The 24,329-nt window shown below is 32.7% G+C and overlaps 1 protein-coding gene across 1 annotated transcript; it reads left to right on the top strand.

Annotated features, from left to right (window-relative positions):
• Positions 1-17,838: 17,838 nt before the first annotated feature.
• Positions 17,839-20,021, top strand: LOC115697121 (cationic peroxidase 1). Its single transcript, XM_030624028.2, has 3 exons — positions 17,839-18,248; positions 18,377-18,571; positions 19,184-20,021. Exons 1-3 carry the CDS (start codon positions 18,021-18,023, stop codon positions 19,733-19,735), a joined length of 975 nt encoding a protein of 324 aa, XP_030479888.2. The 5' UTR covers positions 17,839-18,020; the 3' UTR covers positions 19,736-20,021.
• The last annotated feature ends 4,308 nt before the right edge of the window (positions 20,022-24,329 follow it).

Here is a 24,329-nt window from a genome sequence, read left to right as displayed (position 1 = left end):
GAGAAGTCAATTTTATTTTATTAATTTATTTTGTTTTAAAAAATCTACCCCAATTTCTATATGAGTAATAATATATGTATATATACAAATTTGATACACACTTTTTTTTATGTGGTGATTAAAATCACACATAATTAACAAAGTAGCAATCTACAATTAGCGGCGACACTTCCTCGAACCAAGATATAGCTCATCGTCTAACCGAAGAACATGTTTTACCAAACAATGTGCAGCAGAATTTGCATCCCGAGCCACATGGGACAAAAGTGCCCCCGAAGTTTAGACAATAAAACTATAACATCCTCAAGTAGCACACCCAGCTCATTAAAGAAGACCCTTCCTTTGTTTACAGCTGTGACCAGAGACAACGAATCAAACCTCTTTCATTGGGATTTCGCATGGAAGAGCCCAATTAAGTCCAACCAAAAGTGCCAAGGTCTTGGCTTGTAAAACAGAAATACGACCTGAAAACACAATAAAACTAAAAAAATACCACAATGAAAAGATATAAGTAGAAAACACAATCACCATTTAATCTTCTGAAAATATAATAGCCCCTAAGCCTACTGAACTTGAATTATTCAATATTGATGCATCAACCATAAGTATTGTGTGGCTCTGTTCTTCTTGAGGAAGTCTAGGTAGAATTTTCGAGCTATTAATCCTATTTCTTTGAAGAGTAAGGCTACTGTGCTTGGCTCCATCACGAGCAGATACAATAATTTCATAATAACTGTCAACCCAATTAACAATCTGTTGTGGTTATCTTGATTGTTAACCATGAGTAATTTTATTTCTCTCCGTCCATATGGTCCAAGCACTAATAATATTTTTTTTAAAACAATTCCCTTTCTACCACCTCAGAAGCATATAGTATCACATTTTTAAAATTAATTACCTCTCTCACTTCATGTAGAAATTTAAAATCTTGGAGTTTCTAAATTTCTTGTGCAAAGTGGGACACCAAAAAATAGCATGAGCATTAGACTCTCCTCCAAAACTACATAGGTCACCAGGGCCGGCCAGAGGGTGGGGCGGCCGGGGCATACGCCCCAGGCCCCACTATTTTTGTAATACCCGGTAAAAATATACATATATTTTAAATTTTATTTGTTATACAATTTGTGTGAGAATAAATATTCATTTATTTCTACTAATAGTGAATAGAGACTATTGCTTAGAATAGTATTGATAGATTTCTAAACATAGTTGAAATTATAGTAAGTGTCAAGGTAAAATTATGGTGTTTTTACGAATTAGGATAATTACTCAATTAAAGCCCAATATGAAAGTCTATTAGAGTTTTATAGATTATTTAGTGGGTTTAATCTATTGTATGAAGTGCATTAAATAACATTATAATGGAATTAATGTCACAAAAATTCGTAGGTTTTGATAAATTCGCAGGATTAAAAACTGTTTTACTAAAATGATCATATCTAGAGTTTTAGAGCTCCGATTGAGGTGATTCCAGTGGCGTTGGAAAGATAATTCAAAGATATATAAATTTTGTAGAAATAGCTATATCATAATTCGGAATTTTTCTAGGTGAAAACTGAGCCTAAAGTTACGAAATAAAGGGCTTACTTTTAAAATTTAAAAATTTAGATATTTGTTGATTTAATAATATTTTAGCATTTTATTATATATTATTATTTTTAGTTAACCTAAACCTATCAGAATACGATATCTCATAATCTTTTTATCAAACCCTAAACTATCATAGTTTTATTTTTCCTCTCCAAACCAATTAGTCAAAGCCTCATTCTTCTTCATGTGTTCTCCTCTCAAACCTTCCACAATTCTTCTTATTTTCTACCTTCATTCTTAAAGTTTTGGATTTATAATCAAGGCTTGCGGGCTTGAGACATCGAATAGAAATATGTGAAGAGGTATGAAATATTTTCTTGCTCAATAATGCTAAATGTTATCTAGGGTTCGGATCTATTATATTTTTTCGTTTTCAGAAAAACAAGTTTCAGTAAAGTGATGATATCTCTCTTGATATTGATCCGTTTTTAGAGATTTTTATATCGTTGGAAAGCTTATTCGATTTCCCATAAGTTTTATGAAGAAACTTTTTGTTAATTCGAAGTCATACTATGTCAAAAAGTTAGTTTAATTCAATATCATGTGATTCGTTTCTTGAATCTTGTTCTTGCAAAACTGTTTTGGTAAAATTGTGATATCTCTTTGAATATAATTCCAATTTCAAAGATTTTGGTATCATTGGAAAGGGAATTTAATTTCCTAAAACTTTGATGAAGACGTTATCTTCTAGTTCTGAACTATTCAATGTCAAAAGTTTGTATTTTTGCTAAGTTGTGTAATTCGTTACTCCATATTCTTTCTCAGAAATAGTTTCAGTAAAACAATCATAAGTCCCTCAGTTTTAATCCATTTTTAATGATCTTTATATCATTGGAAAGATAATGAAATTTTCTATAATTTTTATGAAGACAACTTTCACTGAATTAGTATATTTGTTGGTCAAAAATAGTGATCTTTCTGCTGTACTGTAAGAGTACGAATTTTAATGTTAGGGCCTTGAACCATGTGTTGTTATATGTAGTAGTGACGAGATAACAAGTCTTAAGCAGTGGGATTTGAGGATCTTGTCCTCAACAAGAAAATTTATTCAGGTGCTTGGAGTAGCAAGAAGGTGTTCTTAACAACTGAGGTAAGAAGAGTGGACATCTGTGCACAGGGTGTATGTTGAAACATACAACTGTATTATGGGTTTGTATTTACATGTTTTATTCTATGGTAGATTGTTGTTTTATGCTAATGTTATTAGTGTGTGATAGTGATAAGGCTTTTGACTGTTTGTGTGAGGATAGCACTTATAGGATAGGTTTTCTACTGCTGGTGTCAGCATAGCACTGCAGGATATATTTTTGGCTGCTTGTATGGGTTTACTTGTAGGTTATCCTATCATGGGTGAGTACAACTTGTGATAAGGGATTGCCCTATTGGATGCCGAGTGTGAGAACAGCACAAGGCAGGGCAAGTTACACTTCATGTCTGATCAACATGAGTGGGAGTAGATTATCGTATGTGAGGACAATGTGCGATAAAATACTATGTGTTATGTGTGTGAGTATAGCATGCATTAAGATTACATTGTGATATGATGTTATATTGTATTTGAGAATAGTATGTGATATGATATGTTGGTATATGTATGCAAGTATGGTATGAATTGATTTGATGTTGTGATATTGTTATACTTATGACTATGTTATCTGGTTGGGGGGGGGGTTATGTCCTACATAGCTCTTCTTACTGGGCGTTAGCTCACGGGTACTCTGTGTGCAGGTAAAGGCAAAACTATATAGTGAGGGTGGCGAGCTCGAGGCGTGGATTACATGTTAGGGGATTGTCACGATGTTTTGGTTTAAAAATATTTCATTTAAGATTATGATTCAAATAGTTTTTGTAAAGCTTTATATTTTAAGGTTATGAATAAATAAATGTTTTGTTTTAAAAATAATGAGATCTCATGCTTAGTTATTTTTCATTAAAGAAGTCTTTTATTGTCTTTATCTTAAATGATTTTAAACGGACTAGCTAGTGTGACGTCTCGGGAAATCGGGGCGTTACAATTTTGGAGGCCCCCGAAAAATTAAATTGATATATATACACACAAAAGAGTATATATCTCTTTTAGTTCAACATATATCTAGAGAAAGCTGTAGCACAAGTGGAAAGCATGGAAGCATAAATTTGTAGAGATTGATGAGGTCCTGGGTTCGATTCATTGCTGAGTCCAATTTTGGTTATTTTAAATTTTTTTGTATATTACATAATACATCCATATAAGAACAAATACATAGTGAAGAATTAGTTTAAATTTGTAAGGTTTATTTTATTTATTTATTTCTTTAAAATAAGAATATAATATTTTGGACCAAATATTATATTTTGTATATTTTTTTATGAAATTACTTTAATATATAATGTGCAATAGTATTTTAAGGTACACACTGGTACAAAAATTAGAGAAAATATTAAAGGGAAATTACTCCATATACTATTTTTTTATTTTTTTTTTTCAAATTTACGATTTAGGTTTCTAAAGTGGTTGCAGCGCTAGTTGCAATGCTAGTTGCAATAAGGGTTTCTATGTAGAATTTCGTAAAATGCAACAAAAAAAAAACTATTTTAAAGTGTAAAAATAAAAAAGTCCCAATATTATATTTAGTATATTTTTTTTTTTATGAAATTACTCTAATATATAAAGTACAGTAGCATTTCAAGATACAAACTAGTGACAAAAAATTAAAATAATTTTTGATATACTATTTTTTTTTTATTATATTTTTAACAAAAGTACCAAAATATATAGTACTCTAATAGAGATGTTATTAATAATTAAATATTACATCATCGAGTTAATTTACGTGGCAAGAAAAATTATTTGTTACATGGAGATAAAATAGTTAAAATCGATATTGTGTCAAAATTTAAATAATATTTATTTTAAATTTTTGTAAAAAAAAAAGCCTCATTTCAAAATTCGCCTTAGGCCTCTCAACACCTTGAGACGGCCCTGTAGGTCACATGAATTGTTAGAGGCTATATTTCTTTTGTTCAACCCGTTACGTGTAGGCAAGATTTCATGGAAACCCCTCCACACAAAATGTAAAATTTTCATGGGTATTTTTAAACCCCAAAATTGCTTCCAGCATAATGAGAAAACATGATCACTAGCTGAAAGACTTAAAGCACATTATTAGAGAAACTTTTTATTAAAATATGCTAAAAAAAAAATAACAATATACCACCTATTTAACACTCTATCAGAGATGCTTTTCTATATATATTTTTGAAAAAAAATGATACTCAAAGAGAATTAAAAAAAAAATCATCATAAATGATACTCACATAAATAGTGTGATAGTAAATGCAGGATCGACTTTAAAATATAGTGGGTCATAAAAAAAATATTTTTTGGCCCTTATTTAGAAATAAGGGTATACTATTTTGGACCCTGTGTTTTGCAAAAGTTACCGATTGGACCCTGTGTTTTGTTAAATGACAAAATGGACCTTGTATTTTCTAAAATAGTAAAAATAAGACCTTGAGCTTAATTTTTGACAACTTTTTTTTTTTTAATATAATCAACTTAAAAACAATTCATAATACGAACAAATAAAGAAAATGTAAATGATTTTGTCATAACACTTTTAGATCGGATTATAATTAAATTTTATTTTAACAAAAAATCAATTCAGGGTCCCATTTGTACCATTTTACAAAATACAGGGTCTATTTTGTTATTTAACAAAACAGAAGGTCCAATTCATAATTTTTGCAAAACATAGGGTCCAAAATAGTATTTACTCTAGAAATAATGTGGTATTTTAATTTTTAAAATCAGTATAAAATGTATAATATTAAAAGGAGAAATTTTTTTGGGCCCTAAATTAGGTGGACGTGGGCCCTAAGCACAAGCCTAGCCTGCCTATGCTCAAGGTCAGGCCTGAGTAAATAGAGTTAATAAATACAAAATTAGTAATCGTAAAATAAGTGGTTAAATATCATTTTTTAAAAAGTTGTTAAGTGTGATTATTAATATGTATTACCGCAAGTATTTTCATAAAAATTAATGTCTCATTAATATAATCATTAAAAAGCTTAAAACATGAAGTTTTTTTAATTGTACTAGTCATGATTTTAAAACTTAAATATATATCATATCAGGACGGGTTCGGGATGGTATCTATTCTGCCGTTCCACTCCAATCCTGACTCAGTATGAACATTTAAATCTATACCCACTCTGCCCCCGAAATTCGACCCCTGCTCCCGCCCTATTCGGGACGGGAAGGTATAATTACCATCCCAACCCTGCATAAGACATCATATAGTATTACATCAAATATTTTCTAGCATAAGACATCATATAGTGTTATAGCTTAAAATATAGATTAATAGTAGTAGTAGTGGGGTGAGGTTTGTGAAAGCTAGGGCACATGAGAGATATAAAGTGGAGGAAAGAAAAGTTATGAAGAGGAAATCACACGTGTGAAATTGGCAAGTTTATCATTAAATCACTATATAAATGAAAAAGAATATTATATTTATATGTATGTATATTTCAAAGTTAACAATAAATAATGAAACTCTTGTTTAGTAACATATAAGCATTTCATTTGCTAACAAGTTTTCATTTTGACATAAGTTATTAATAATTAAGAGACGCCCATTGATAATTAGGTGAGACGTCGAAAAAGACCTTGTTAGATGAAAAAGACATGTTAATTAATTAATTAGTTTGTTATTGTAATTAATTCTAAGAGGAAACAATAGTATACATCCATATGATTTTTTTCTAATTATTATTATTTTATTTAAAATATTTGTGTAGTATGGAGATGATGACTTGGTAGTTATATGATTAGTTGATTTGGTTATGATATAGACTTAGTCTCCATACTTTCCAAATGGATTTATGAGAAATGAGATGTGTGTCTTCGAGATAATATAAATAAATACTTATTAATTAATTATGAGCTTTTTATTTGAGCAAATTAAGTATTAGCTATATGTAATGGTAATGAGAACGAAGCATTAATTAATAAATTATATTAATTATATTATGGACCTTATATTATGGTTTAGAAGAAAGTCTAAAGACTTTGTTATGAAAATGAGAGAGAGAGAGATGGAAGATGGAATGTGAATTGAAGCTCTGTTTGAAACAGAGAGAGATGCTGGTATTTATACATGAATATGGTTACAAACAGTGTAACAGAAAGAGTACAAAGGACACACACTTTACCAACTAACTAACCCCTTAACAGAAAGCAAATAACAGAATTAACTGACATTAACTAACTGAGTTTGTTATCTCTAACATCCCCCCTCAAGTTACACTCATTGGCAGTGAGTGTTAACTTGTCCCTGAGATAATTGAATTGAGGATTGTGAAGGGGCTTTGTAAGTATATCAGCAACTTGGTAAATGGAGTCAACATATCGAACATCTAACTTGTTTTCCAGCACTCTGTTTCGAACAAAATGAACATCTATCTCGATGTGTTTTGTGCGGGCGTGGTACACGGGATTGGAAGCCAAGGAACCAGCACCTAAATTGTCACACCATAGAATTGGAGTCTGCACCAAAGGAATGGACAATTCTTGAAGAATGGATTCCAACCAAATTAATTCGGATGTGGCAAGTGCAAGAGCACGATATTCAGACTCGGTGCTTGACCGAGCAACAACAGACTGCTTTTTAGAGCACCAGCTGAGAAGATTGGAGCCTAAGAACATGCAGTATCCAGATGTTGATTTTCTATCATCGCTACACCCAGCCCAGTCAGCATCGGAGTATCCTTGAAGGCTGAAATTGGAGGAGGCAGTGAAGAACAAGCCGATGTTTGACGTGCCTGCTAAGTATCTTAAAATGCGCTTGCAAGCACCCCAATGATCTGTTGTAGGAGCTTTTAAATATTGGCTCAATTTGTTGACAGCAAAGGCAATATCTGGCCGTGTCATGAGGAGATATTGAAGGGCACCAATTACACTTCTATACTGTGTAGCATCAGCAAGAGGTTGACCCGAGTTTAATGTTAACTTGGCAGTGGCACACATGGGAGTTGACATGGGCTTGGCATCAAGCATATTGGTCTTGGCAAGTAAATCATGGATATATTTCCTTTGAGTGAGATAGATGGCATTGGTATCACGATAAACTTCGAAGCCAAGAAAGTAATGTACAGGTCCAAGGATTTTAAGAGAGAATATCTGATGTAGAGCAGATATAAGTTGTTGTATTTGAATGGGACATGCACCTGTAACCAAAATGTCATCCACATATATCAAAATCAAGAGCAGCTTGCCTTCTTTCTTGGTGAAAAAGAGGCTTGTGTCAGATGTAGAATTTTGATATCCCCATTGAAGTAGAGTAGCCTTTAAAGTGTCAAACCAAGCTCTAGGAGCTTGTTTAAGCCCATAGATTGCTTTGTTTAACTTGCATACATGTGTTGGATAATCGGGATCAACAAAACCTTGAGGTTGATACATAAAAACATCTTCTTTGAGTTCTCCATTTAGAAAGGCATTGTTAATGTCAATTTGTTGAATATCCCATCCGTAAGTGGCAGCAAGAGAAAATATTATTCTGATGGTTCATGGTTTAATCACAGGGCTGAATGTCTCCACATAATCCAAACCAGGTGTTTGTTGAAAACCACGGGCCACTAGTCTTGCTTTTAATCTGTCCACCGAGCCATCTGCATTGTATTTGATTCTAAACAACCATTTGTTAGTGATAATTTTCATTTCAGGTGTGGGAGGAACAAGGACCCAGGTTTTCTTTTTCTTGAGAGCATAGAACTCTTGATTCATTGCATTATTCCAGTGACTGTTGGCAAGGGCCTGCTTAACAGTTGTTGGTTCTAACAAGTCATTGATTTGAGTGAAATAGCTTTTTGGTTTAAAAACTCCAGCTTTAGACCGAGTGACCATGGAGTGAGTATTGGTGTTTTGGGGAAGAGGAGAGTGAGGGATACTGGTGTTGGATGAGTCTGTTCTTGTATCATTAATGGGATATGGGAGAGATGAGTCTGTGGACATAATGGGACTCGAGTTTTGTGAACTGGCAGAGGGGTAGTGTGGTGACTGAGGTTCAGGGGTGTTAATATTGGAGGCTTGAACTGAGGTGGAGGGATCAGACTGAGTGGTGTGAGGAGTGATAAAGTGATTACTGTGAGAAGTGGGAATTGTGAAAGAATCTGAGCTAACTATGACAGGTGTGGATTTAGGGACAGATGACACAGAAAATAATTCATCATGGGGAAACTCATGTTCATTAAATTTGACACTCCTAGCAACATAGACTCGGCCACTGGGGTGCAAGCATCAGTAACCTTTTTGAGTATTATTGTACCCCAAGAATAAGCATTTGCTTGATCTGAAGGCAACCTTATGAGTGTTGTAAGGGGTTAACAGAGGAAAACAAGCACAGCCGAAAACCTTTAGGAGAGAGTAATCGGGTTTTCTTTTGTACAGTTTTTCAAAAGGTGAGACATTGTTTAATATAGGTGTGGGGAGTCTATTTATGGTATAGACAGCAGAGGTATATGCTTCCCACCAGAAGCTCAAAGGCATATGAGCTTGAGCCAATAATGTGAGGCCCATATCAACAACATGGCGGTGTTTTCTTTCAACACGACCTTGTTGTTGATGTGTATGGGCGCAAGATTGCCTAAGTTGGATGCCAAGTTCAGTAAACAGATTATATAAGGGTGAGTATTCTTTGCCAAGATCAGTTTGCACGCTCTTTATCTTTGTGTCAAACATTCTTTCCACAAAGTTTTTAAAATGAGTGAACAAAAGTGTGACTTCAGACTTTGATTGCATCGGATAAATCCAAACAAATCTAGTGTAATCATCAATACAACTAAGATAGTATTTATAGCCATCTCGAGAAGTATAAAATGAGGGACCCCAAACATCGGTGTGAATTATTTCAAAGGGAGAACTGGTTTTATTCATTGTGCTTTTGAAAGTGAATTGGTGCATCTTGCCTATTTGGCAAGCATCACAAAATGGAACATCTTTATGTTTAGATGTAGGACAGACTTGAGATAACACTTGAGATAATATGGGCTTGGCTGGATGACCAAGCCGACAATGCCATACAGAAGTCAATTTTGATTTATCAAAAACAGTGTTACTTGCTGTACTACAATTGAAAACAGGAATATTACATTGAACATCAGTGTCAGTATGCTGAGTTCTTGATGAACTTGGGGCAGTTTTAACAGGAATTTGAAGTTGATATAGGCCATTACTGAGGGTACCCGTGAGAAGAACTTGGTTCGTGGTCTTGTCCTTAATAAGACAACACACAGAGTCAAATTGGAGAACAACATTATTATCTTTTGTGAATTGGGAAATACTTAACAAATTCTTTGTGATGCGAGGGACATGAAGAATATCTTTAAGCAGTAAAGATTTGGTGGGAATATTAGTGGGAAAACTGTTAGAACCAACATGAGAAATTGAAATAGTTTGGCCATTACCTACAATCACTTTTGCCTTTCCTTTGTAGTCAACTGTATTGTTGAGTTGTTGTGCATCTGCAGTAAGGTGATTTGTCGCACCAGTGTCAAGAAACCAAGTGCCAGGAGATTCTTCAGTGATGCTTGACTCAGTAACATGAGCTTGGGGATTTTCTGGTGTGGTGTTAGAGGTAGAGGCACCAGTATTTTGTGTTCCTGTGAAGGTGATGTCAAAGCGGTGATAACATTTTTGTGCCGTGTGTCCAGCACGGCCACAGAGCTGACAAATTGGCCTGTTGCCTCGACCCCCACGGTTTGAGGGTTGTCCTCTGCCTCCACGATAAGAACCTCGGTATCCACGGCCACGGTTGGATCCATTGACAGAAAGATTTGCAAGATTGGCTTGCACATTGTGTAGAGCAGATGCTGAAAATTGTTGGAGACGAATTTCATGACTATGAAGCATGAATTGTATTTCTTGAAGGGTCAGTGGTTCAGATCGAGAGGTGAGATTCACCACAATTGATTCATATTCTGAACCAAGACCTCCAAGAATATACAGTCCAAGATCTTCATCAGATAGAGGTTGGCCTGCTGCTGCAAGATTGTCCGCATATCCTTTCATCTTAAGAACATATTCATCAATGGTGGAGGATCCTTTCTTGGTAGATTGGAGAAGACCACGGACTTGAAGGAGCCTCGCGCGAGATGTAGTGGCAAACAATTGCGCATAGATAGTCCAGATCTCCGACGAGGTGCGACAATTTATCACATAACCAAGCATGGGTTCAGTAATTGAATTCATGAGCCAATGCATCAAGAATTGATCAAGACGAAGCCAATTTTGATAGGCAGGATTTGGAGAGTTACCTGTAAGAAATTCAGGTGGAGTTGTAGTTGTGCCAAGGATGAATCCATCAAGGTTATAGGCACGAACAACAGCTAGAACAAGGGAACGCCAGATGGTGTAATTCGATCGATCTAATCGAAGATTCAGGGGAAGGAGGTTGTTGTTTGGAAGGACTTGTGTTATCGCAGCTGCAGCTGGTGGAGCTTCTGGTGTATCACTTCGTGCAGTAGACTCGGTTCCTTTGGACGCCATGGGAGCCTAAGCATCTGATACCATGTTATGAAAATGAGAGAGAGAGAGATGGAAGATGGAATGTGAATTGAAGCTCTGTTTGAAACAGAGAGAGATGCTGGTATTTATACATGAATATGGTTACAAACAGTGTAACAGAAAGAGTACAAAGGACACACACTTTACCAACTAACTAACCCCTTAACAGAAAGCAAATAACAGAATTAACTGACATTAACTAACTGAGTTTGTTATCTCTAACAGACTTGAATAAAAATGAAGTACATCCATTTGGCAAAGGAAATTCAAGTATAGCATCATTCATGTCATATTGTTGAGTTGAGTCATATCATATTGTTGTGACATTCTAAAAATTAGTTAACATGCCTATCAAATCAAAGTTGTGTTTTGTATATGTATTTTTTTTATGAAATTATGTGAGTTTGTGTTAAAAGAAGGAAAAACAACCTCTTGCCACCTTGAAATGAATGCTATGCATATAAGGTATATAAGTTTCTTAGTGTATAAACAAAGGTAGTAACACTTATAATTGTTATATTATATAATTAAGTGTGTGATAAATTATTTGTTGATTTTATTTTTAGTCAACGATGCTAAGTCAATAAAACAAAGATATAAGTGTTTGATAAATGAAAATAATAAAGAACTATAAACGATACAGAAGTTATAGAGGTTTGGCACCTGATTTCAAGTAATGCCACTCTTTTAGACATCTTGAATGACCTATTTTGTAGAGAATAAGGAGTTGGGATGAATCTAGATATTTCCTTGGCGAGGATTAAGTTACACATACTAATTAAATAAGAATTTATATTTTTTTTTTGAAAATTTTGTTTATAAATAAAATTAAAGTTAGATTTTATGGTCATTACTAAAGATATTAACAGGCATAGTAGATATTTCTACCATGCCCGTAATATTGTTGACAAGCACCTATTTGGCCACATTATGGGCCGTATAGTTACAATTTCTAAAAATACAAGAAAAATTACAATTAGTCATAAAAGTAGAGAGGAGCTTGCAATGTTGCAAATAGTTCTCAATCTTCCAAATAGAGTCATCCCCTTTTAGGTTCTTGATAACATTCTCTGAATCACTCTCCACCAACACAAAAGGATGATGATAAGAACTTTTATTGTTTCATTATATATAGGTGACCGAAATATATTGTAGTATTAGTATATATATAGGGACCTAATAATCACTACTACGTATAAATACATATTTCCCCATCAGGGCCGGCCCTGAAAATTTATGGACCCAAGACGAATTAAATTTTGGGGCCCTCAATAATATATCAAAAAAAAGAGTGTCATGGGATTTGAACCCATGACCTTGGACATTATGTCTTCCACCTCAACCAACTAAGCTATAAATATTTGTTGTTTATATTACACTTAAATTTTTCTTAAATAAAAGCCTAATAATTTTTTTTTATTTTTTTATTTTGGGCCCCCGGAAAGTGTGGGCCCTAGGCACGGGCCTAGCCCGCCTATGCCTAGGGCCGGCCCTGTTCCCCATGCACATGATATATAACTGTTCTCAAATACTCACAAAATAACTAGAAATAGCTAGCTTATATAATATAATAGAAATTTTCTCCCCTTTAATTATGACTGTTAGGGCTTCTTTGGTACATTGAGATGTTTTGTACTATAGTATAATATTGTGTTTGTTTGTATTATATTGTATTGTATAGGGTTGTTCAAAAAAAAAAGTACAAATTGTACAATTCGAATAAACTGTTCAAACTAAATCAAATAAACCGACAAAAAATACAACTTGAATAACTTTACAAAAAAATTTAAATTTCCCAATGAATATATTGGGAGGGTTGAATATTATTTTAACCTGTCCAAATAACCCGAATAAACAGATTAAATTGATTTACATATTTTTTTATACTAAAATTATATCATTAATATAATATATAAATTACGCGTTTGATATAGTTAAACTACTTTATATTTTATTGTATTTAATTTAATATTTAAATTTTATAATTGATAATTTTGATTGTATTTGAATATTGAAATTGAAATTTAAAATGTAAATATGAGTATATTTTTTTATTCTATTTTTAAAAAAATGTTATTTGATATTTTAATGTTTGTTCAATTTATATTTACTTTTTAACATTAATTTAAACTATAACCCATTTTAATCTTGAAATGTCTATACTATATATTTATTTTTGAAAATCAATTATTTGAGCATCAAAAACTAATAATAATGAAAAAATAAAAAATAAAGATTTGTTTAAACGGGTTAACCCGACCAAACCGACAAAAATCATTAGGCAGGTTATACTTTTTTTTTTCATTGGGCGGGTTACAATTAAATGTTTGTAGCCCGATATTTATAGTGGGTTGGTAATAAAATACACTACAACCCAACCAAACCTATGTACACCCTCTGTATTGTATTATATTAGTATTATTTAAATTTAATACAATATTATATTTGATATTGACTTACACTAATAGGTAGTATAAAATTATAAATTCTTTATAATAAACTCGATCCCAACCCAATCCATGGCCTGGACTCAGACTTGGACTCAGACCCCAAATTCGCAAAGCCCTAAACTCGGACCCGAACACGGACCCCAACCCTAGACCCCAGACCCCGGCCCCAAACACTAGCCTTGGCCTCAGACTCGACCCGATCCAAGACCGCAAATTGAACCCGAACCTGATCCCCAACCCTGAACCCTGAACCCGGACTTGGACCTTGGACTCGGACCCAAACCGTGACCCAAACCCAAACCAGTATCTAGATCCAAATCTGAACCATGAACCAAACCCGAACTGAGACCCAAACCCCAGACCCAAACTTAGACCTCGACCCGAACCCGAACTTGAATTGGGACTCAAACCCTAGGTTCAAGTTCGAGATCTAAGTTCAGGGTCTGGATTTCGGGGCTTGGGTTCGAGGTCCGCGTCTGGGTCCAAGGTCTAAGGTTGAGTCTGGGGCCAGTTTTGGTTCTAGGTCCTGGGTATTCGGGGTTGGGGCTAGGGTTTGGGGTCTTGATTCGGGTCAGGGGTCGGGGGTCTGAGGTCTGGGTTCGGGTCAAGGTCCAAGTTGAAGTTCCAGTTAGGGTCTGGGTTCAGGGTCGAGATCGGGGTCAGGTCTGTGTTTGGTGTCAAGGTCTGGGGTCCGGGATCCGGGGTTTAGCTAGGTCCATGGTTATAGTATGGGTCCAGGTCCGAGCGCTGGGGTCGAGGTCGGGGTTGACCCTAGACCCTCACGACTCACATTGTATTAAAATGTGTGGTGGTAATAATTGATGTAATATAATGTTTTATCCAAACATAATGTCATTAGTTATTTAGTACAATACGATCTTTATATGACCTTCCGAACAAGCTTTTATAAAATTTGATTTGTAATTTTTTATTTTATTTTATTTTTGGAAAAAATTCCATCCTAACATTAAATCATTGCAAAATCCATATCTATTACATTTTAATTTTTTTTTAAAAACAATAATTATGGGGACCTTAATAATTATATAAAATTTTTTAGGTATCTCATTGCAATAAAAAAGTTTAATTTAGTGAAAAAAGTCTTAATGTTTTGCCTTAAGGTTATGGGTTCGATTCATGGTCTTTTATTTTAATTTTAATAGAGAACACGGTTGCCACTACATTAGCTGAATAATTTGTTTTGCATTATTATTGATTAAGTTGGGAAATTTACATCCTATACAGATTTTTTCCATTTTATTTCTTTTGTACTGTTACACGGCAAACGTAACTTTTTTACTGTGTAACTGTTTTTTTTTAATTTTAAGTCTAATTAATTTAACTTAATAATATATATATATGTGTTTATATATAAAAAAAAAAAAAGAGGTTTGTAAAAGTTGATTGATGTCTTTTACATTACTTTTATGTTAAATTTTTTATTTTATTTTGTTACTTAAATTTGAAATTTAAGTCCAATCACTCACTTGATTTCATTTTTAAAAATTTATATATTTATTTATATATATATAACTATTTATATGCATTTAGTTGATTGATGGGACAACTTTTTTTTTACTTAAATTTGAAATTGAAGATAACCCACCCACGTGATCCCCATTCCCAAGCTTATATATGTATTTTGTTTCTTTCTCTATCTCTTTTTGTGGGTTGATGTCTATAGAAAAATTCTTGCGATTGGTGTCAAGATAAAGACCATCAACTAAGAACTTTACATAAAACCCTTCTCTCCATTCTTCAATGTTTCAAAAACTTACAAAGCTCATTCCTTTCAGTCATTTTTTTACTTAAGTTTTGAGAGAGAAAAGTAAGATATATATATATAGAGAAAGAAATTTTTTGCGGGTGTGCTGAGAGAAAAAACTTGAAACGATGATGAAGGAGTGTGGAGGCTCTCTTGATGAAGAGAACATATCTCAGTGAGAATTTCTTTAAGAAGAACAATACAGAGGAAAAAGAAGAACAGCAGACAAGTTTTCTAAGTAAAAAAAATCTCTTTTTTTCTTTATTTATTTTTTCTAGAACGACATAAATTTTACTGGGTTTTTGTTTCTTTGACTAATTATGTTTTTTTTTTTCTTTTTTGGGGTTATAGTTAGCTCTTGTTTTGTGAGTGGTGGTATTATATCTTTTGATGGCTATGGCTTATTTTGTTATTGTTTTTTATATTCTTTATTTTTTTTTAGTAGTGTTTTCTTATGTTTTTTTTATAGGATTGGGAATCCAAGTACACCCGATCGGAATACTACCACTCCAGAGTTTTTTTATACTTGTTTTTATGTTCTTTATTTTTTTGTGTTGTTTTAGTAGTGTTTTCTTATATTTTTTATAGAATTGAAAATCTATGTACACCCGATCGGAATACTACCATTCCAGAGTTATAAACTCTGATTATTACTTAGTTATTGAACATATTAAGAAACTTCTTACTGAAACCCAATTAAATATATTTTCAAAAATTGTATTGGAAGTTGTTTTTGATTGCGTAGTAGCTGTAAACATTCTTCAGTGTTTCCTTGTCTTTGTATGCCTAACTTTTTTCAACTTCTAGTTGGTGTTTGTCTATTATTAGCTTCGCGTTGTTGATGTTGATTTCTGGATCTAGTTTTTTACTGTTGTTTTTAAGTTTTTCTACCATTTTTTTAGCAACCACCTTCGCTTAGTCAACTATGTCAAATTTGTCGTTTTCAAATTCTCTTGTTTTTGACTCTACTCCTTCTTCTAATTCACAATATTTCATTTACGTGACATTTTTTTCATATTAAAACAACAGTAAAATAACACTACAAAACAGTAATTTGTTGTTGATTTAGTAATTTTTTCTCTTTTCCATATTTTATGGTTTTTTCCTGGTGTTTCTATGATTCCGATGTTGATTTATCCGTCCCCAACCACGAAGGAGAGGTGCCATTTGTGTTTTGTTACTGTTTACAGTATAAAAGTAAATATATTGGGTCTGAGCAGTATAAAAGAAATAAAAATAGGCTTGGACAGTAAAAATGTAAAGTTTGCCGTATCCCAGTATTTTTGAAAACATTTGGTAAAAAAACAGTATTTTTATAAGTTTCCCATTAAGTTTTATCATGTAAATATGAATTAACTTATTTTTAAGGCCCTGCTGGTAGAGCGGGGGCCCTAGGCACATGCTTACTTTGCCTACCCATAAACCGACCCTAATTAAAAGTACATTTGCAGTGATACCAATATTTAAGTTAGCTTAAATTTAATATATTTACATTAAATATAAAATATTATTAACTCTCAAAGAATATATATATATGTAAAAAATATATATATATGTAAAAAATATATATATTCATAGAATTCGTTATTAGACTACTAATTATTTATATACCTCTTTTTGTTGGATTCTTAATCATGCGTTAAAGATTAATGTTACATTTTTACTACATCAACCAATTTTATTTTAAATGATAATGTAATTTAATGGGGATATTAATTATTTGTAACATTTTTTTAAAGTTAAATATGATTGTTTGTCCCGAATTTTGACATGTATTAAATTATACCATTTGAATTTTTTAAACCGTTAAAAAATTCTCTTTAAACTATTAAAATTGTTGGATTTAATGACATTTATCCATGTACTAAATTATTCTCCATAAATTTTGATATCTACTAAATTATGTCTTTCTAACTTTAATTGCACCAAATCAATCCCCATGAACTTTCATCCATATATGTTAGACTTTCTTTATTATAAAATTGAAAAAAAAAATCCTTAAAATTCAACAATCTCAATAGTTCATGGGAGATTTTTAACGGCTTCAAAAGTTCAGAGAACATAATTTGATACATGTTAAAGTTTAAGAGACAAAAATCCTAAATATTTTTTTTTAAACAGTAAGGGACTTTTTCAAAAGAAAAAAAAAAATAAGGGGCAAATCTCTACCATTATAGTTCGGAGGAACAAATCTTATCTATGCATAAATTAATTGATATATTATAGCGATTACTTTGGTGGTGATGGTGTGAAATAAATATGAAAAATTATAAAACATTATGGTGATAGATAATTAATTAATACATTTGCTTCTGACAAACAATTTAATAATCAATTAGTTTAACTTGATTGACTTCTTCTTAATTAAAGATTTCTTGCAATTTGAATTAGCTTACTTAATTAATTAATTAATATATATATCCAGGAATTTCTATACATTTGCCTTGATCAATATATATAGTACTATAGTATTAAAAGTTTGTCCAAGTCCAAAAGAGTGACAAATTAATTTACATATTAATTAATTCTCTCCAATCTCTTAATTAGTCTCACCATCTATACTATAAATATGCTAAACATAATGTTTTAGGATCATATCATCACTAAAAACTATAAGCAGTTCCTTATACAAATAAAGATCTTACTCAAAATTAATTAATTATTAAGAAAAATGGGTTCAAAGAGAGGAATAATTTTGTATGTGGTGGGATTAGTACTCACAATAATTTTGGCTTATGAAACAACAAGTTCCTCAGCTCAACTCTCTACAAACTTCTATGATTATTCATGTCCAGCTGCCTTACCAGCTATCAAGAAAGTTGTTGAGGCTGCCGTTATGAAGGAACGTCGTATGGGAGCTTCCCTATTACGTCTTCACTTTCATGATTGTTTCGTCCAAGTATGTCACTTGAACGATATATGCTAACTATATAAAGGGTCGGCTCTAAATAAAAACGGGTTTGATTCTGAATATACTTGTACTTATTATATATTATCTAATTTTATAACTTGTGTCATGATATGTAGGGTTGTGATGGATCGATACTTCTTGATTCGACTGACACGATTGATAGTGAGAAGCTAGCGAATCCTAATGTGAACTCCATTAGGGGATTCGAGGTCATTGATGACATCAAGGCTGAGGTCGATCGTGTTTGTGGTGGCCCAGTTGTTTCTTGTGCTGATATTTTGGCTGTTGCTGCTCGTGATTCTGTAGCTGCGGTGAGTATATATATATATATATATATGTTAATTTACTATAAAATGACTACTTAATTAAGATATATTATGAATATATGCTTTTTTTTCTTAAATGATTAATGATCAATCAAAGTATGACTATAATACTTGGTTCTTGTTTTGAATTTATCAGACCATTGTGAAAATTGTGATACATATATCTCGAAAAAAATTACAATAATAATTTATGTACACATCAATTTTCGGTAAAAAAAAAAAATCATCTTTTATAAAATGCTAATCTCAAGACAAATAAATTTTAAAAGTTCATTTTCACTTCATATTATTACTCTTATTTGTCATATGATGATAATCGATATAATAATCAAATTAAATCAATGTAGAATTATATAAAACAAACTTTCCATTTTATTTTATTTTTTATTCTTCATGAAAAATAGTCTTTTTAAATTGAATATATTAATCTTTATTTATATTTATAAGCTAGCTATAATATGTGACACACGCATATCTTATATTATATATATAAAAAAAACCCTATTAATTTTCTCATTTATTCTCAAAGTGATCAAAATATATACTCAAATGTTTTAAAAAAAAATTAATATATAATTTGTCTAATTATTTAAACAGCTAGCAGGCCCCTCTTGGGAGGTGCCACTAGGAAGAAAAGACTCAACCACAGCCAACAAAAACCTAGCGAACAACGACATCCCACCGCCCTTCCTAGACCTTCCGGCACTCATAACAAACTTCAAAAACCAAGGCCTCGACGAGAGGGACCTCGTCCTCCTCTCCGGGGCCCACACTCTAGGGTTTGCTCAGTGTGTAACCTTCAGGGCTCGCTTGTACAACGAGGCCAACATTGACCCAGCTTTCGCAGAAATGCTCAAAAAAGCATGCCCTAACACCGGAGGTGACTCAAATCTCTCTCCCTTGGACCCTTCACCGTCCGAGTTTGACAATAGGTATTTCTCCCAATTGACTTCCTACAAAGGAGTTCTCCACTCCGATCAAGAACTCTTTAAAGGCGGTTCCACGGATGAATTGGTCAGTCATTACAGCCGCAATGGCGAAGCTTTCACCTCGGATTTCGCTAGGTCTATGATTAAGATGGGAAATATTAAGCCTTTGACTGGATCTCAAGGTCAAGTCCGTGTCAATTGTAGGAAAGTCAACCAATAATTTCTTCAATTGTTTTTCATTCAATTTGTGATGTAAGTGTTTTATATGAATTTGTTAAGGTGTGACAAATAAGAGGGTATACAAATAATGATTCAAAGTTATAATTATGTTATATATAGAGAGTATTTTATATAGATAATTAAATTAATTACCCTCATGAAGATAATAACGATGAATTGTTCAATTTGTAATTTTATATAGGCACATGCATGCATGCACGCTAGCTAGTCGTGACTTGGTGTGATCTTTTCAATTTGAGTAAAAAGTCTTTGTCTTGTCTAATTAATTTTATATGTTCCGTAATTAAGAGAATAAACCATGCTTATATTTATATTTCTTAATTAATTTATATATATATATATTTATATATATGGGTGCACTTTTAATGAATATCCATGAATAAATAATATTAGAAAATTTTAAGTTTTTATGATTAATTTTTCTATTTAATTAGAAAAATTTCTCATTTTTATATTATATGGGCTGAGATTGGTCCATCAACTGAAAAAAAATAATAAAAAAAAAGTTTTCGACAAAAAGTAATAAAAAAAGTTGAATTTGACTTAAATATTTTTTCATGTAAACATATTTTTGATATAGTGTAAAAAGAGGTATTTTTTGATATTTTCTTTAATTAAGTAGCTAAATTAAGCACAGAAATTCAAATTTCTCTTATCGGACCCAAATCTAATGGTTTAATATTTTTAAAATTAATATTTATAGTTAAATTTGTTTATTACTCATTAATAGGTAATACCCATCTAGTATTCCATATATATATGATCTGCTATGTTTTTTTAGCATCTAAAAGGGCATCCTAATGTTCTTTGGATTAAAAAAATAAATAAGTCTTTTTTATTTTTATTTTTATTTTAAATTTAAAAATCTTTTTGGAAAAAGTTATGATTTGTACGTAGTTTTTTTCAAAAGGATTTTTGAGAAGCTATTTTTAAAATTAAAATAATTTACATAATTATTTTTAATTTACTCACAAAAAACCTTTTTTAATGGTATTCAAACACTTTATAAAGTATTTTTCATTAAAAAAAAATCATCATACAACAGTTATCCAATAGGTAAAAATGAGTCAAAACTTATATATATTTCTAGCTATAAATAAAAGTAAAATTTTAGCCAAACAAGGCATATAATAGTTTAAAGGTGTCAAAAAAATGTATTCATTGGCCAATTTTTATCGGTCAATTTACCAGCAGAAATTACTACTAGTAAAGGCTTAATGACGTTTAGACGAAAATTTTTATTGGGCAAACCTTCATTAGCACATCAGAACTCAAATTTATTCTATTGTAAGTGTGCTTAATTGGATAAAAATGAGCCAAAAGAGTAAATTTGGGAGAGCTAGGTACATTTGGAGAAAACAAAATTAATGGGATATTGTGGAATTAGGAAGTTTGCATTGTTAATTAATCATAAGGGTATCATGTTGTTACGATTTGACCTATGGTTTTTTCTCTAGGTATTGCTTCTATCGCCACCTAATTTATTCTCTTTCCCTCTCCAGCCAGGGTTTGTCGACCTCTTTTTGGGCTTGGTTTGTGGCTAGGTTGGGGGGATGGTGTGTTCACACTTTGATATTAGGTTCAATGTTGGCTATTGTCAAGGTTTTCTTCTTCGTTTCTTGCGATGTTCTTGTTTGGTTCTGATTTTTCTTTGGCTGGTTTGTGTTGATTCTTGGGCAGTGGGTTTTCGTCAACTATCGCCGAAATTTTATTGGATGTCATTTTTGGGATGGATCATTCGTTGAAGGGTTTTTCTTCTATGATGGTCCAACTCAGGACTGGTTTGTCTAAGTGGTTTTAGTTGGCCTCTTGCAGTTTAGTCAATGGTGGTGGTTATTGGTTTAGTGGTTCCTTGGCTTGGATTTTATGGGTCGCGGTTTAGTTTTGGGGATCTCTCGAGCTTTGTTTAAAGAGGTTTGGGGTGTATGCAATGAGACAAGGGTCGTTAACGAGGTCCCTTTGGTGATTAGTTCATTTGTTTTTTGTTCTTGTGTCTTATTTTTCTTTATGTAAGGGTCTTTGTTCTATATTTTTTAATAACAGTACTGTATTTACACTCCTTTTTTATCTCAATTTATTTGAGACATGACTTGATAGATCATTGAATTAGGTTTGAAACTCATGTTGAATCGCGTCAATCAGATCAATTGAGTGAGTTATGACCGTTTTACTGAAGGTTGTTCACAACCCAATGCCCAGGTTGACATCTAACACCACAGTACACCCAAGTTGACATATGACGTCAATCTGGATGCTAGGTAAGTGGAAAAACGTTTGAGGGATGTACTTTATGATACATAAGTGATATTTTGACAGCACTTAGTTTGTTTCTATGTTATGGTAGAGCTGGTCACCAGTTCTCGAAGATGTTGTTGTTTTGCGGAAATGAGAGACTTGGAACTCTTCATTTCCGAGTGAGTTTCTCATGTTGAAAATAAGAAATAGAAAGTTGTGAATTTAACTTCTCTAACTTCATGGATTTAGTTATTATGAAAAACTAGACGGACAATCGAATTGGAATCAAAATCGCATAAGCAAAACCCAACGCACCAGGCCATTTGTCAACCTGGGCATTATGTACTTCATTTTCGGGCTCCCAATTTTTCATTTTCATACTTCCAAAGTTCTCGAATTTAAGTGCGAGGTCTCCTACCCCATTTTGGACCATTCTGGATTCAATGGTTGAATTAGATTTGGTATTTGAATGATTATTGAAACCAGCATATCAGGTTGATTGTTAACTTGGGCACTGGGTTCTTGTAATACCCTAAGGTTTATGAAATTAGATTAGCAACCCTAACTAGTTTAATTATGTATTAATTTGGAATTATATTATTATATAATTTAATAAGTGAAACTATGCTGATAAATTGCATTTTAAGACCTTATTACTATGGGCTTTTTTCGTAATTTTGACCCGAGAAGGGTAAAATTGTAATTTTTATGATATATCGTGCTTGTGGACTATATTATTATATAGTTTATTTATTCTATTTTTCTGCAGGTATTTTTCGACAAACTGGTGCGGTATAGTCATAATTGGGTATTTTGGGCCAAACCGGGTTTGGGGCCCAAAATACATTTCGAGATTTGTTTATAGCCTTATTTGATAAATATGAAAACCTAAAAATTATGTATTATGTGTTGTTTGACAAATGTGTCATTACTTATATATGTGGATATAATTGCTTATGGGGATATTTCGGTCCTTTGACCATTTAGTGTATTATTCATCAAGAAAATCATTTTTTGGAAAGTGAGAAAAAACATTTCTGGTGTGAACCTCTCTTGTTTGAACCCCCTCTCTCCCCTTAACCTCTTCATTTTGTTGAATTCTTCAGAATTGAAAGAAAGCTTTGAGTTTGGAGTGGATTTTGGGTGAATTTTTGCTTGAACTTGTGGAGATTGTGGTAAAGCTCTCCAATTTCTCTTGTATAAATTAAATTCTAATTTTAGCAACTATGAAACTTGTCTTGATGTTCTTTTAGTTTTCAAATGCATGTATATGAGAATTGAATAATTTGTGTTGTTTTATGCATGATTATGTGGGTAGGATTGTAAGGTATGCATGTGGGTTGTTTTGATTGTTTTTAGGGCTAAAAAAAGAAGGTTTGATTTCTGGGTATGGCCATGAAAATTTTGGGTTTCCTTGGCAGTTTTGAGCTTGGATTTTTTTTAAGCTTGTGAGTTATGTGTACCCATAGCAATTGTGGTATATCATGAGTTAGCTGTTGTTAATTTTGATGTGGAACTTTGTTTTAAATTTCTAATCATGATTGTTGATGAATATGTTTGGCATGTATTGAAATATGAGATTATGTTTAGTTTTGGGTGAGTTTTGGCAAGGTTGGTATTGATTTTCAATGGTTTTGAAAATGGAAATTTTTGGGTTACAGGGCCCCTCGTCGCAGCCACGGCTAGGCCTTTTGCGGCGAGAGCAACCTACAGTTGCTTGTCGTGGCCGTGGCCATGCTCGCCGCGGTGAGGCCCTGTTTTCTCAGGAATTTTTTGAGTTTTGTTTTCGCCATAATTTTTGACTTGGGACTCTATTTGAGACGTTCTTTATATCGTTGGAAATCTTGTTTCGAGCTCTATGTGCTTATCTATAATTGGAATTCAAATTATGTGACTATATGGAATTGAATTTTGAGATTAATCCTATATGTGAAATCTCAAGAATTGTGACTAGGATCACCAGCGCTTGCTCAGGAACACCTGGAGGTTTGGAATCTCCACATACTTGGGATACTAGGTAAGACAGTAATTTATACGTAGAGTTAAGTGCGACGGCACTCATGTTAATTATGATTTTTTTCCCCCTAACCTTTGACATGTACCGAATCATGCCCCCTAAACTTTTCTGAACGTTAAAAATTCCTCCTGAACTATTGAGATGATCGAATCTAATGACTTTTGTCTAATTTCATTCAATTTTACTAATTTAGTGATTGTTTATATACAAAATCATGCTCCCCAGACTTTAACATCTATCAAATCATGCTCCTCGTACTTTGACATGTGTCAAATCATGCCTCCTGAACTTTCATCCATGTTAGACTTTCCTTACTAAAATT

This window comes from Cannabis sativa, chromosome 7 (genome assembly GCF_029168945.1).
Source record: "Cannabis sativa cultivar Pink pepper isolate KNU-18-1 chromosome 7, ASM2916894v1, whole genome shotgun sequence".
Taxonomy (NCBI): domain Eukaryota; kingdom Viridiplantae; phylum Streptophyta; class Magnoliopsida; order Rosales; family Cannabaceae; genus Cannabis; species Cannabis sativa.
The sequence above is the reverse complement of the archived record's forward strand: the minus strand, read 5'-3'. Positions and strand labels throughout refer to the sequence as shown.

Bases quoted from the DNA above. Each gene is read 5' to 3' on its own strand.
- LOC115697121 (XM_030624028.2), top strand. From the start codon at position 18,021: ATGGGTTCAAAGAGAGGAATAATTTTGTATGTGGTGGGATTAGTACTC. The intron at 18,249-18,376 runs GTATGTCACTTG...CATGATATGTAG, and splicing joins TTCATGATTGTTTCGTCCAA to GGTTGTGATGGATCGATACT. The intron at 18,572-19,183 runs GTGAGTATATAT...TTATTTAAACAG, and splicing joins CTCGTGATTCTGTAGCTGCG to CTAGCAGGCCCCTCTTGGGA.